The sequence below is a fragment of the Cryptomeria japonica genome, chromosome 6, assembly GCF_030272615.1.
Source record: "Cryptomeria japonica chromosome 6, Sugi_1.0, whole genome shotgun sequence".
Classification (NCBI taxonomy): Eukaryota; Viridiplantae; Streptophyta; class Pinopsida; order Cupressales; family Cupressaceae; genus Cryptomeria; species Cryptomeria japonica.
In genome coordinates, this window is record NC_081410.1 from 447,480,428 (window position 1) to 447,494,427 (window position 14,000).

The 14,000-nt window shown below is 35.1% G+C and overlaps 1 protein-coding gene across 3 annotated transcripts; it reads left to right on the top strand.

The window, feature by feature from the left end:
* The first annotated feature begins 1,215 nt into the window (after positions 1-1,215).
* LOC131037478 (probable methyltransferase PMT20) lies at positions 1,216-9,030 on the top strand. 3 transcript variants are annotated; one of them, XM_057969628.2, is made up of 9 exons: positions 1,216-1,919; positions 2,019-2,407; positions 3,777-3,925; positions 4,107-4,302; positions 5,147-5,357; positions 7,155-7,452; positions 7,649-8,023; positions 8,135-8,212; positions 8,407-9,030. In XM_057969628.2, exons 2-9 carry the CDS (start codon positions 2,141-2,143, stop codon positions 8,621-8,623), a joined length of 1,791 nt encoding a protein of 596 aa, XP_057825611.2. In that variant the 5' UTR covers positions 1,216-1,919; positions 2,019-2,140; the 3' UTR covers positions 8,624-9,030. The 3 variants fall into 3 exon arrangements, with proteins under 3 accessions (XP_057825611.2, XP_057825612.2, XP_057825609.2); XM_057969629.2 differs by having other exon boundaries at positions 2,085-2,407; XM_057969626.2 differs by having other exon boundaries at positions 2,120-2,407.
* The last annotated feature ends 4,970 nt before the right edge of the window (positions 9,031-14,000 follow it).

Sequence of the window (14,000 nt, forward strand, 5' to 3'; positions counted from 1 at the left end):
CAATAGAAAAACAAACAAATAACATTTTTCAATCATTTAAGAGAATTTTTTTAATTCATTGGTTAAATTGATGAAAGAAATTGAATGGCATGATTACATAAATATTATTAGAAAGATAATTGTATTAAAATCATACAAGATTATCAATAAAAATAAATAAAAAATCATACAAGATTATTTAGAATCTTTGCCTCCTACACTTTAGATATTTAGGGACCATTAATTGTAAAATATTCCTAAATAAAATCATAGGTCTAAGATAATTGTATTAAAAAGAGAGTTCCTTATAATCAAACATTATAAACAATGAATATGACCTTTCAATTTACTATTATTAAAACAATTGTCACCCACCTTCAACTTCAAGAAAGAAGAGGCCCCATGAAGAAGAAAAAATTGCGACAAGATTATTTAGAATCTTTGCCTACTACAATAAAGACATTTAGGGACCATCAATTGTAAAATATTCTTAAAAAATCTCACAACATCCACTATTTTTTTTTTGAAAATCCCTTTGAAACCCAACCTTAAAGTCGCCCTAAGAACCCCACACCACTCTATTATTGTATGAATTAATATTCACTATTTTTTTTTTGGAAAATCCCCTTGAAACCCAACCTTAAAGTAGCCCCAAGAACCCCACACCACTCTATTATTATATGAATTATTTTAAAGATGTAAAGGAGACTAAAAAATCTATGAAACCAAAATGAACCTCATCTTCGGATTCTTATCCATGTCCTATCTACTAGAGATTTTGATGTTCAAACAAAATCGCCGCCATTCAAAATTCTATTCTACCGGCATTCCGCCGGTAAACTCATACAGAGTGCGAAATACCGATTAAAGAATGATGAACGGCCACAAGAGTCGGAAACGCGCATAAAACTGATTACCGGTGACGGCGAAAAACGTAAAAATCTGAGCTGTACCCACTGAAGAGGGGAAATGTAATAAATGGTGGACAAAGGAAATTTAGTAAATCAACAATGAACAGAGGACACGCGTATACTTACGTCATATTTCCCATAAAACGATTGTTCGCTGCACCGTCTCATCAGGATCCTCAAATCACATCACTCCATCAACAACAAATACACGTGTTGCGCTTCGATCAGTTCTACCATTAAACAATTAATAATGCGATTGATATTCCCTGTTTTAAATCCTTTTCAAATGGAATTTACTGTTATTCTTTTACCAATGGGTTTTCTATTCATGGGTCTATCTTTATTTTTTGTCTTTTCAGGAATAGGTTTTCATCCATAGATCAATTTTTATCGAGATGTGAGCTGCCTATTTTCATTCTTTTCCTAAATTTATTGACGAATCGAAGTTTTAATAGTTTTGGGGATGCGAGACTTAAAAATTAAGGTTAAAAAATATGTTCTCCTAGTTGACCTGCATTCAACCTGATTGCATTGGATACAACAAAAACAGGGTACCTTTATATGGTGCAGACTAGAGTTCAGCAATTTTATTGTGGATGTTGGGGTCAGTAATCAAAGTGGGTGCCACTGACTTTCCTATAATTCTTCGAGTTCTCTACAGTTGGTCTCCAATTAGATGCCTTTTCGGTCATTAGTTCAGAGAGTTTTTTCCTGTGTGCTCGGTTTTTAATGTTTATTTCTTCGGCGCTTTACTCATTGAAAATGGTTGTAATCAATGCATTGTCACCCAAAACCTTGTTTTCTTTATTTATCAATAACCTTGCAGTGAATTTAATTGCTTGAAATGGGTCCAGTCCTCTCTTGATTGATATTAATGGGAGATAGATTCTCAGTTGCTGGCTTGTTATTTGAGATCAAACCATGAGCAATTTGTTTTATCAGAAGCTAAATCCAACAAATTGAAGTTTGTGGCAGTGCTTCAAAACAAGGACTTGTGGACACCTTTGGAATTATGAGAAACTCAGCTCAGTAAGGAACTAAATGAACTCTGTTTATGGGATTTTAAAGCTGGTTTCATAATTAATTCCGTAACTGACATATGAGGCACTATATTGAATATTGTTGCAGATGAAAGGAGTGTTAGTTGTATCAGTAGTTACTTTATTTAATGCTATTAATGCTTTTACAAACCAGACTTGTAGCTCAATGCCGACACAACATATCTACAGGGCAATTGGCCTAACTGTGAAATGAAGGATAGAGAATCCAAGGCAGGGATGTATCCAGAGCGGTCATGGAGGCTGGTTCCTCTGGTTTTGATGTTCTTCTCTCTGTGCGCTGTTTCATTTTATTTGGGTGGCATATATTTCACCGAGAAAGAGAAATTAAAGCTAGTAGAAAATGAAACATCACAGCCATTTTTAGCAGCTAAGTGTGCAGTGGCCAGTGTGAAAACCGTGGCATTTGACGAATGTAGCTTTCAATATCAAGATTATACTCCATGCATGGACCCAAAGGTATGAAATGCAGAAACAAAATGCGTAATCTATTGAGGAAGTCCAGTGCAAGGATATCAATGATTAGTTTCAATTAAATTCTAGGTTATGCATTGAATACCATGTGTTTTGCATTCAAATGATGCAGGTTATGGTATTGTATTCTTAGTTGGAAGATTAAATCTGTATATCTGTCCTGAATAAGCATAGATCTGAAGTACATTAGCATCTGTGCTTGATTAAATATCAGTAAGGAATTGCATGCCTATAATTATCAGAGATTTAAGGTTTCGTAATGTTTAAAATCGTGTTACAATTGTTGTCTCTACAACCTCTCCATCATATTCTATTTTGAATAAGTTTGGTTATTTGATTTAAACTTAGAAAACCATTACAGGGGAACTGTTCTGAATCACATTCATCCTAAGCAAATATAACTCCTATAATCGTTCATTTTGGTTGGTAGCTTCATTGTCCAGAGAATAATGGACCTGCCAGTAAATATTCACAAACCACCTCAGTTATGGAACTTATGCCTCCGTGAGATCCACACTAGCGAATTCAGTATCTACAACCATTTGGATAGTATGGTATATAAGATTCACGGTTTATCTAGGTTTACTAGATGGTTGAGAACCAAGCTTAGGTATTTTTGAAGTTTGCATATTGAATGGCACAAAAAACACACACTTAACTCTGAGCTGCAGTAAAATTTGTGTTCTTAAACTATAGTATTTGTATTACTTTAGACAATATGACAATGAGAATGTTAGTAACTGGGGTTTCTTTATTTCAACTAGAGGCCTGCAAGAGACATAAATAGCATGGCTAGGAGATTGGTACTTGGCAATACCAATATGGCAAGCTGACTTGGGCGCAGCTAAGGAACTCAACCTAAAGTTGCAGAACACCCCTCTGCTTTGGGTGTGGTGTTTGATATACAAATAAGGTGTTTAGAGAAAAAAACAATTATCTATTTCTCTCTTTTTAATAAAGATATACAAAATTGTAATTTGGTTTTTATCTCATGCATAGACTCAGAAAATCTTGCTGAAATTAATTTTTTTTTTTGAGACAGTTAGCTAATTTTACCCTGGTTTGGGTTATCACCAGTTATTTCTTTATTTGGCTTCCGACAATTGCACAGTTATGACCAGTAGTACTCCTCGAGGTTTCTTCTCAGTGGTTCTAAATACCGAACTTGGATTTTATGTCTTTGGTGCATGGAAAATATGTTTTTACGAATTCGAAGTATATGTTGAGCCGTTGTAATGAACATCTGTTTATGTGGGTTTAGTGTACGCCTGTGTTGATAAAAATGGATTGCCATGTAGCTAAAATGTAAGCTGAATGCCTAATATTAAGGGTATTTGATATTTTTTCATGGCAGAGGTGGAAAAGATATGATCGCCATCGACTTGCATTCAGGGAGCGACACTGTCCTCCGCTATCAGAGAGAGTTGAATGTTTAATCCCTCCACCAAAAGGCTACAAGATACCTATGAGCTGGCCAAAGAGCAGGGAAGAGTGTTGGTATAGGTATGTCCTCAAACCATGAGCTCATATTCTTGTCAAGCTCTCATGATTTCATGTTTGCAAAATGTCCTCTTTTTTTAAAATTGGCTGATTTTCAAGTTGAATTTTTCAGCTTTGCTTAGACAGGTTATTACAAAAATATTTGATAACTTTTGGGTGCTGAGAATCTTGGATCTTGTTTCAGGAATGTTCCCTATGACTGGATTAACAATGTAAAGTCCAATCAAAATTGGCTGCGGAAGGAAGGGGAAAAGTTCATTTTTCCAGGCGGAGGGACCATGTTTCCTAGAGGTGTTAATGAATACCTTGATTTAATGGAAGAGTTGATTCCTGGAATGAAGGATGGCAGCGTTAGGACTGCCCTTGATACTGGATGTGGGGTGAGTCGTGGTTTCTCAAGTCTGACTAATTGAATCATTTAAGCCTCACTGGTTAACCCGAAAGAAAAAAAATAGCAATGTTTGTACTAGCATGTTGCCATATTCCACTCAGGCTAATCGTAGGTTTTAGCTTAGAATTTTCTATATTTAGGCTCTGTCCTCAGTTCCAAAGTGGAACTTTAAAAATGAATATAAAAAATCAGACTAGAGTCTACGACATACTTGGAGATTAAACGTGTTGGACTTCCTTTCCATAAGCTTTTTAAATGTTGAATACCCTGGAGCTGAGGTAAATTCATTATTCTGCTTGAGATCTCAAGCTTACATGTCTAGAGGCCCTTCTTCCACTGATTTGGTCTGTTGTTATGCTAAATTTGACCTAAATGCATTCCTCCTCGTGCACTAGTTTGGGTGTTTTCCATTTCCTCAGTCCCCTTTTGTTATTCCATTTACAGAAATCTGTACCATGCTGTTACAAACTGCAGGATACTGGTTGACTCTTGTAAATATCACAGACTTGGCAAAAACTAATCCCATTTAACTAAAGCCATTTTGATTTTCAATCCGTATGTTCTATTATTACACATTCTATATATGCTATGTTAGGAGGGACAAGTGATTGTGGTAATTGTGACCCAACAGCTCCTTACACTTGCCAGTAGATGGGTTGCCAACACATTTTGATGATAATATTTGTTTCATCAAACCTTTCTGGACCTTTTCCCTTTAATGCAATCCGCATTTTGCCTTTTTGCCTGAAGCAGAAATGCATGTAAAAGAATTAATAGGTCTTTTTAACTTTTCTCACAGAATGGCTAAGCCTGCGCTTTTGTTCTTCAATCAGGTTGCAAGCTGGGGAGGTTATCTGCTCGATCGTGGCATCTTGACTATGTCGCTGGCACCAAGAGATAACCATGAAGCTCAAGTGCAGTTTGCTCTTGAACGTGGAATTCCTGCAATGTTGGGCATCATATCAACACAAAGGCTTCCTTATCCGTCCAGTGCATTTGACATGGCTCACTGTTCGCGGTGTCTTATTCCTTGGACAGAATTTGGTATGTCAAATTACCTATATTCTACAAGGCTTTGTTTTCACATTCAAATTAATCCTAACATAAAAGAATTGAAATCTATGGAATGATATTAACTCAAAATGAGCTTTTTCACCTGAAAGCATTCAAGTCCATGCATAAAAAAGTGCAACATGCCATAAGTAACCTGCATATTTTCCTGTCCTGTTATATGGAGACAAACATAAAGCTCAAAATAAATAAAAGCAACTGAGATAGCATGTGATTTTTGTTGCAGACTGAAATCATAATGCGTTACATTGGTTCATATTAGAAAGACTTGGATAATCTGATAGTGTTGGGAAGCTTTTATTGAATTGGATCTCTTTCTATATTTGCTTATAGTATTAACTTATTATTGATACTCTTTGCAAAATGGGGAAGACCTCCATCCAACGATTTATGTCTTTTCCGACAGTGATTTGAAAGTCAAGTTGTCAAATTCTAGAATGCTGATGCTAAAATGAAGGACCACAGAAAGATTTCTCTCTTCATTTTCAGTCTTTTGCAGATTTAGAGTTTATGGAATGTAGATTGGAACATAGATAGTAAGATACTTTGGATGCTGTTCAAGAAATTAATCATGTTGCTTTACTAACTGCCTGATTTGCAGGTTTGAGATTTCATAGTGAGTTCTTTTTAAGAAAGTGCGTGCTCAGGCGCTGGCGCTTAAGAAGTCCTTCGCTTAATACTCTATGTTTACAAGTTTAATAGGTTTTAGTTCTTCAAGACCATGAAAAGAATTTCGTTTCTGTAGGCTGACTTAACCTATTTCAAAATTCAATCACCACACTATATGCCCTAATATCTGAAAGTGGGAAAATTTCAATTATTTGATAGCTATGACTTGATCTATTTCAAAATTCAATCACCATACTATTTGCCCTAATATCTTAAACTGGGAAAAATTCAATTTTTTGATATCCATAACTTAACCTATTTCAAAATTCAATCATCATACTATTTGCCCTACTATATGAAACCGGTAAAACTTCAAGTATTTGATATCTATTCATTGCCTGTGGCTTCTCAATTCACAAAACTGCCAGTAAGAAAATATCTTATAATTTACTTCCACAAGGATAGAGGTTGCCAGACTAGAATCTACTTCTTTGTTATTCTTAATAGACAAATGGGAAACTAATATTTACTATTAGTTGCCTCTTTTAAGTCTTTAAATGTCTAGAATGTTTACCTGAAGATACATTCTTTGAAGGAGGATGCTTTAAAAATTCCCGAGTTCTTTAGCTGGGAGGACTAGGATAAGAAGAGTAGGGCAATTTGGATATTTGATTCCGAACTAGATGGCACTTCTCCTGAGAAAGAAAGACAAATCACTGTCTAGTCACAATCAAAAGAGGGCAACAGAGCATATGGTTATTGAAGTTAGGTGGAGTGGTTAATTCATTCCCTAATTAATTTTTATGTATGTTTAAAGGTCCAAAGGGCACTGCAGGCATATCTGAAGAGGCACTTGGTCCTGGTGAAAACGATGGACCAACTAGGTCTCAAAACCTGAATTACTATGATATCCCAATTGTGCCTACAAGATCTCTACCTTTGAGCAAACAGCCCTTGTTATGTCCAATTATATTTACAGAGTGTGGATTGAAAAACTCCCTCAAGTAGGTATAAGTCCTATCTGGTCCATGGTTTACAACTGGTGTATGATGATTCTAAATGGAAATGGAAAATCTGAAATACATCATTTTGGAACTAGGGACAATATAATTATTAACTTATCCTTGAAATGCTTGAATAAACAACTTTATTCTGCTGCAGGTGGAATTTACTTGATGGAAATTGACCGAGTGTTGAGACCGGGAGGGTTCTGGGTGATATCTGGCCCCCCTGTAAACTATGAAAACCGTTGGAGAGGCTGGAATTCGACCATAGAAGAGCAGAAAGCCAATTTTGATTCCCTACAAAATCTTTTGACAAGTCTGTGTTACAAACTACATAGCACAAAAGATGACATTGCTGTGTGGCAGAAGCCAATAGATAATAATTGCTATGGTAGTCGTAAAGAAACTGCATATCCTCCAATATGCGACGACAGCATTGAACCAGACGCAGCATGGTAAAGTTTGAATGCATAATGATCTTTAATTTAGCTCGTGTCTTCACATTTACTTTTTGTGAGAATAATCTCTCTTGCATCCAAGGGAGACCATTAGCATGTTCACACTGTTTGCTGAGATGGCCTTGCCTTTTTATGTAATATTGATCCTTCAATTTCTGTTTATTTCAAAGTTCTCTGAGCCATTTTAGTGCAGGTATGTGCCTCTGAGGCCTTGTATTGCAGCTGCAAATCCCAACTTCAAGAAATTGGGGGTGGGATTGACACCAAGATGGCCAGATCGTCTGAATGTTGTCCCAGATAGAATTAGAACAGTGTCTGGAGGGAATAGTAATTCATTCAAAAAGGATGCAGCTAAATGGGTGAAAAGAGTCAAGTACTACAAAACATTGCTGCCTGAGCTTGGAAGTGACAAAATAAGGAATGTCATGGATATGAACACTATTTATGGAGGTCTGGCTGCTGCATTGATAAAGGATCCTGTGTGGGTCATGAATGTTGTCTCATCCTATGGTATTAATTCCTTACATCTGGTCTATGACCGTGGCTTAATTGGCACATACAATGACTGGTAGGAAGATGTCTTTTACCTGCTTTATTCTATGTATTCATTTAGGTTTCTTTGTGTCACCATTCTAGCTTGGAAGTTCATGTCTGACTTGATAATTACTTGTTTCTTCAGGTGTGAGGCATTTTCAACATATCCTAGAACCTATGATCTCTTACACCTTGATGGGCTTTTCACTGCAGAAGGTCACAGGTGTGTAATCTCATGTTTATGTTTCAGTACAAGCAAGCATGTCTACTGGTCATTGAGACCAAAGTAAAAGACCTGTGCTCTGTAGATGTGTTTGAAAAGTTTCACAGGTCTTCTCTAGAATTTTTTCCATAATTATGGACTGCTGAACCCTAGAAACACTTGAAGTGATGATTTTCTGTTGTCTCTTGGGACAGATGTGAGATGAAATTCGTCTTGCTGGAAATGGACAGAATGCTAAGACCTAATGGCTTTGTCATTATCCGTGAATCTCCATATGTTGTAGATAGTGCATTCAATCTTGCCTCTGTCATGAGATGGGATTGCAGGAAAAGTGGCACAGAAGACAGTCAAAATGAGAAAGAAAAAGTTTTGATTTGTAAGAAGAAATTCTGGCAATCCTCAACACTATAAAGTAAAGAACTTGCCTTATGTTGTTCCCGCACTGCACATCCATGCAGAACGATGTACAAATGATTAAGCAAATTCCAAAAAAAAATTCAGTTACTAAGTGCATAATATTAGCTCAAAAAAGTTGGCCACTTCAGAAGGTGCTGTGCGAGACTGTCTACTGCATTCTTTATTGTAAATCTGCACTTTATTCTTTGTATCTGCTCTATAATTAGTTAAAATTGTGCATCTCCCAATGGTGTGCAATTCCATTACGATACAGCGTACAGCTTTTAACAGTTTCATCGGTGGAGTTTAAATCACTTCACAGTCATTGCCTTCAATATTACATTACATTATTATCACTTGATTCAAATTCTTTAAAATATAATTTGAATTAATATTACACGAGTTGATTTTATAAAATTCTTACATCAATTTTCAATATTATTATTATCATTTTTTCTTTAATATTGTTCAAATATAAATGTTATTTAATTTTTCCATCATGATATCAGAACCCATGACTTAATCATTGGATATAAGGAAAACATGGAGGGTCGCCTCTTGTTAACCACCAATATCAGCTTTTGATTCAACTTTGGGGGTTTTTGGGGTCATTTTTGCCACATTTGATGGGGCCTTTATTCAATCACATGTTTGTACCATTACAGAGTCTAAAGATTCATTAAATGGATAAAGTTAACAAGGTTATATTGAAGGTTCGTGGTATTAGAAGATGAGGATTTTCATCATTATAGAGTTATCATCTTGCTTAAAGGTGGGTGTCTTGTAAGAGAAGCATTTGTTATTTTTGCTTTTATTTTTTGATGTTGACAAAATTGAAGAATGTATGTATTGTGGAATTTTCTTTTTGAAGACAAGAAGGGATTAGGTGAGCGCAATATGAATTGTTGTCCAAATAGTTCAAGATTCTATGGATTTAGGGAATTTACACTCCCAAGGGTCATGGGACAACTTGATGGAACAATATATTGTTGCTCAATAATTCGGGAGATTTGTGATTTGGGAGTTGAGGAGGTGGTAATCTAGGAACTGGGGAACTCGATTCGGGAGCAACACCTTTTGAAGGTTATGAGGCAGCTTGATGGAGTTACACTTGATCTAGGATTTTTTTCCTTTTTTTTTCAAAGAAAAAAGTTCTAAAGAATATGTATTTGTTTGTTTAAATTAGCAATGTTTGCAGGGGTGTTGGAATATTACAATTTACCTTAATAAAATCACTTTAGTGACTTGCTAATTTTTTATTACTTAATACTTAGTTACATTCTTATAAGTTGGTAGTTTGGAAAGTTGTATATTGTAATGCGTTTGTGAGTCAACTTTGAATTTTATTATTCATTTAATATTGTACAAATTTAGGTGATATTTTATTCTTCCATTATTTTCCACTACCCCCTAGATCAGCGAGTTTGTCTTATTTGTTCTCCATGCTATGATATTAGGGGAAAATTCTTTTGCCTTTCTAACAGACATGTAACTCTCTCTTGGTCATTGTACGATACAAGGATCATGACACTGTTTTTTGAATGATATATTTGATCATGCCAACATTTGGCCAAAGACAAAGGCCTCAATAATTACTTATAACATCATGGCCATCCTGTTGATTAGCAAAACAAATCTAATAGCTATGTAGAATAAGGATTTGATCCAACATTTTGTCTCAATTTTTTACTTTTTATTGCATTCGGTCAAATTTGGCCTTTAGTGGACACTAATTTATCTATTCCAAACATTATGAATTAGTTGTAAAAGCAAACTTGTAAGAATAACAAATTTATTTTAGTTGACAAAATATAAGACTTTACATCAATGGTTTTGGTTACATTGTGACCCATCATAATACTTGTTGATGACCATAGATTGCATGATATTATAGTCTAATACTTATATATCTTTAGTAAGCTCCAATTAGAAAAGGTCCTACCCAAAATCCCAATGGATACCCATGTTTGAGGATATAGGATCTCAAAGTCCTACTTATGCTAAAACCTTCATTCAAATTGTCAAGGTGTTCTTCTATTTCTACTACTCATCCAACTCAATATCTTATACAATGCCACTCCTGAAAAATAGTATGTGTTGTCAACATAAAGTGGTGCTTTACAAAAAGCAAATGTCCTTCCAATATTAATGTAATCATATCCTTGTTTTGATAAACTCGTATTCAACTATTGTTGCATGCACTAGAAAGGATTGAGATAAATACCACTATATTTAATGGATCAGTTGAGTCCTTAATAGACTTTAGCATCTTCCTTATTATGATCAAGGTAAGGAATGTTGTATCTCGTGTTTCTTCTCTTTCCAACCATTGTTATTTTTGACACAATGTTTAAGATTGGTATATTTGAATCTAATTTTGAATGTTTCGATCTCTTATTGATTTCTAAAAATCATTCATGTTATCTATTTATCATTGTATTTGACCTTTTGAAAAAAATTACACGGTGACTTTTTGTTACATCCCTCTTTATGACATTGTTAATGGATTTTATTTGCATGGTATTTTGTGGTGAATTTACATTTGAATATGGTTTATATCAGTTGGATGAGTTTAAATGAGCTTTTGTGAATTGAATGTTTAATGTTTAATGAAATGTGATAGATGTTTTGTTTTTAATTTATTGAAGATGATCACGTGTTATGGGCTAACTACAGTCGTGATTCTAAGGTTGATGTGGGACAAACCAACCCACCCAACCCACCCTCTGGGAAGAGAGGGAGAGCATTACTTGAGAGAGGAAAATAGATAGGGGAATAGGCAAGTGTTGTCGTCTGGGTTATGTTGCATGTAGGTCTAGTTGTTTTGTGGTCATGTAAGGCTTGTTTCATCTTACATCATATTTAGTAAGCAGCAGTGACCTATGTTGACTGGAGTATCTAAACCTAGACCTTAGATATATTTGGTTCATCACATATCTAGTTCATTTTCCTTTTAATCAAATAATTATTGATATATTTATATTGATGATATTCTATTATTCATCTACACACCTTTGATCCTCCATCAAATGAATTTTGATTAATGTCTGTTCTTACCATAATATGAACATGAAAAGCATATTATTCATAGGCTTAATATATGTATAGTATGCAAGAAATTTATATTATGTACACATTTAAGAGTATGGAATAGTATGGTTAAATAGAATATCAAGTTTAGTGGGAAGGGAGCGGAAACCTATAGGACAATGAGTAAGACGTTGTATCCTTAATCTAGTCTTATTCTTAATTTAAGAAAGGTACTCATAATAAAATTTTATGATTACTAAATATTAATGGGCTTGGATGTGTTTCAATGAACATAAAGACGAAGTAAAGTTATGGTCTAGAAGTGAAACCGACATGTACATAAAAGATGCTAATGAGTCAAACATGAACATTCTTAAATTAGCAACATTCGAATTCACCTAGTCACAATGGTGTGAAGGGTGTTATTAATGTTGGTTTCTCAACTTTGAATGCTAAATATGATATAGAGATGAGATCGCATCTCACTTATATGTTTTTCTTGTCATGGAATCTAGAGGCAGTTGCCAAAGTCAATAATATAAGTATGCAAGACCATAGGTTCCATGTTAACCTTGCTTGGTTTAAGTCAATGAGTTGAAGTTATAGGATGTCTAAAATACCCAATTCAAGTAAGGGAGGGTGAGCAAATGACTGCACTTCATGTTAAGTGTTATATAGTATTAAAAACTTTGGCCTAAGTGGTGCAAAAGTCTTCCTATGTTTATTCAGTTCCCTATGTTTAGATGCATAGTCTAATTAGTTGATCATACATAGTTAGTAGGTGTCTATATTTGTATGGTCAACTGGATCTATGTAGGATACATCACCAAAATTAGATGGCAATCTTGACTAACTCACATCATGCCTGCTGGAATCAATGTACACTGAGAGGGGGGGGAGGTGAATCAGTGTTTAGCAAATTTCAAACTTGTTATGCTTATTCTTCAACCATCAGATGAACTACAAAGAAAGCAAAGTGCAAAAACATAAAACAAGTAACCATGCAACCATAACACCAATATTTTTACGTGGAAACCCAAATGGGAAAAACCATGGTGGGATTTGAACCCACGATATTATTCCACTATGGCCAGTAGCAAAACAATATTACATAAGGGGGATGCACTTGCATTCAGACACACTGCCTAGAGCTCATTGCTCAAGTTACAAAAACAAGGCAACAACCCCAGAGGAAGGCTCACTGCCTTACAAGAGATTACAAACTAATTACAATAAGTAGTGAACTGGAAAATAGCATTTGATTATGCCAAAAATCAATTCCGGTTAAGCGCAAAATGATCTGCTATAACTGATCTGCTTATCTACTTTGTTCTGCTTTGCAACTACTTACCGGATCAACCAAGATCAAGATGTGCACGTGAAACTATGCTCAATCACTTCATAATAGTCTACCACATTACATATCACACAATGCATCATCCAAATCAGTCTTATATATCCACACATACGAAAATTAATCTTCCACAAGTCGGCTTCACCAATTATCAAAATGTGAAACATGTAGCTGCAAGTCGACTTAGATCTATTACCGAACCATATTCTATACCCAAAATACAAGATCACACACTTCCTATAGGTCTCACATATCGCCCCAAACACATTTCCAATCATCGGAATCAACTTAAAGAATCTGGACACACAATACACCACCAAACATGAAGAATACTCTGCTTTACTGCTCTACCAGATACCGAATCTTCAAATAGGCATAGGAATTAACACCAGAGGGTGGATTGTCATGATAATCTGCTTCATTTACCCAACCAACGAATCATTGATCACCGAAACCAAAACCTGCTTCACCGGAAATGAGAATGATCACAAAACTGTATATTGAACTACACTGACAGTCTTAATCCAGGAATACTTTATCCAAGACATCCGCTTAGCCAAAAATTCATACCAGATCATATCAGTAGGCTCGGTTTCCATCAATGACAACTCCTAAGAATTTTCAAGCATTAGGAACCACCAATCTTCATTGGAGCATCACCAGATCATCCAATGCCAACAATGTCTATACCCTTGCGTAAAGGGTAGGGCCACTTCTAGTAGGAAGTTGAGCAGATGGCCATGAGGTTCATGATTGGAGGAAAAGTGCTCAATTGATGCTCTCCTTCTTAAAAATTCATGTTGATATTTGTGTTATAACTCAGTCACTTGAGAATTATAGAATCTACTCTAAACCCTCTCTCTACATGTTATGTTATTTTATTGCTTAATTTGAATATACAATGTTATTCAAAGAAATGAACAAAGTTAGAAGCAAATTAAAATTTATCATATTATTTCATAGTTATTCGTATTTGTTACTATGTACATTATCATTACATTTTAAAAA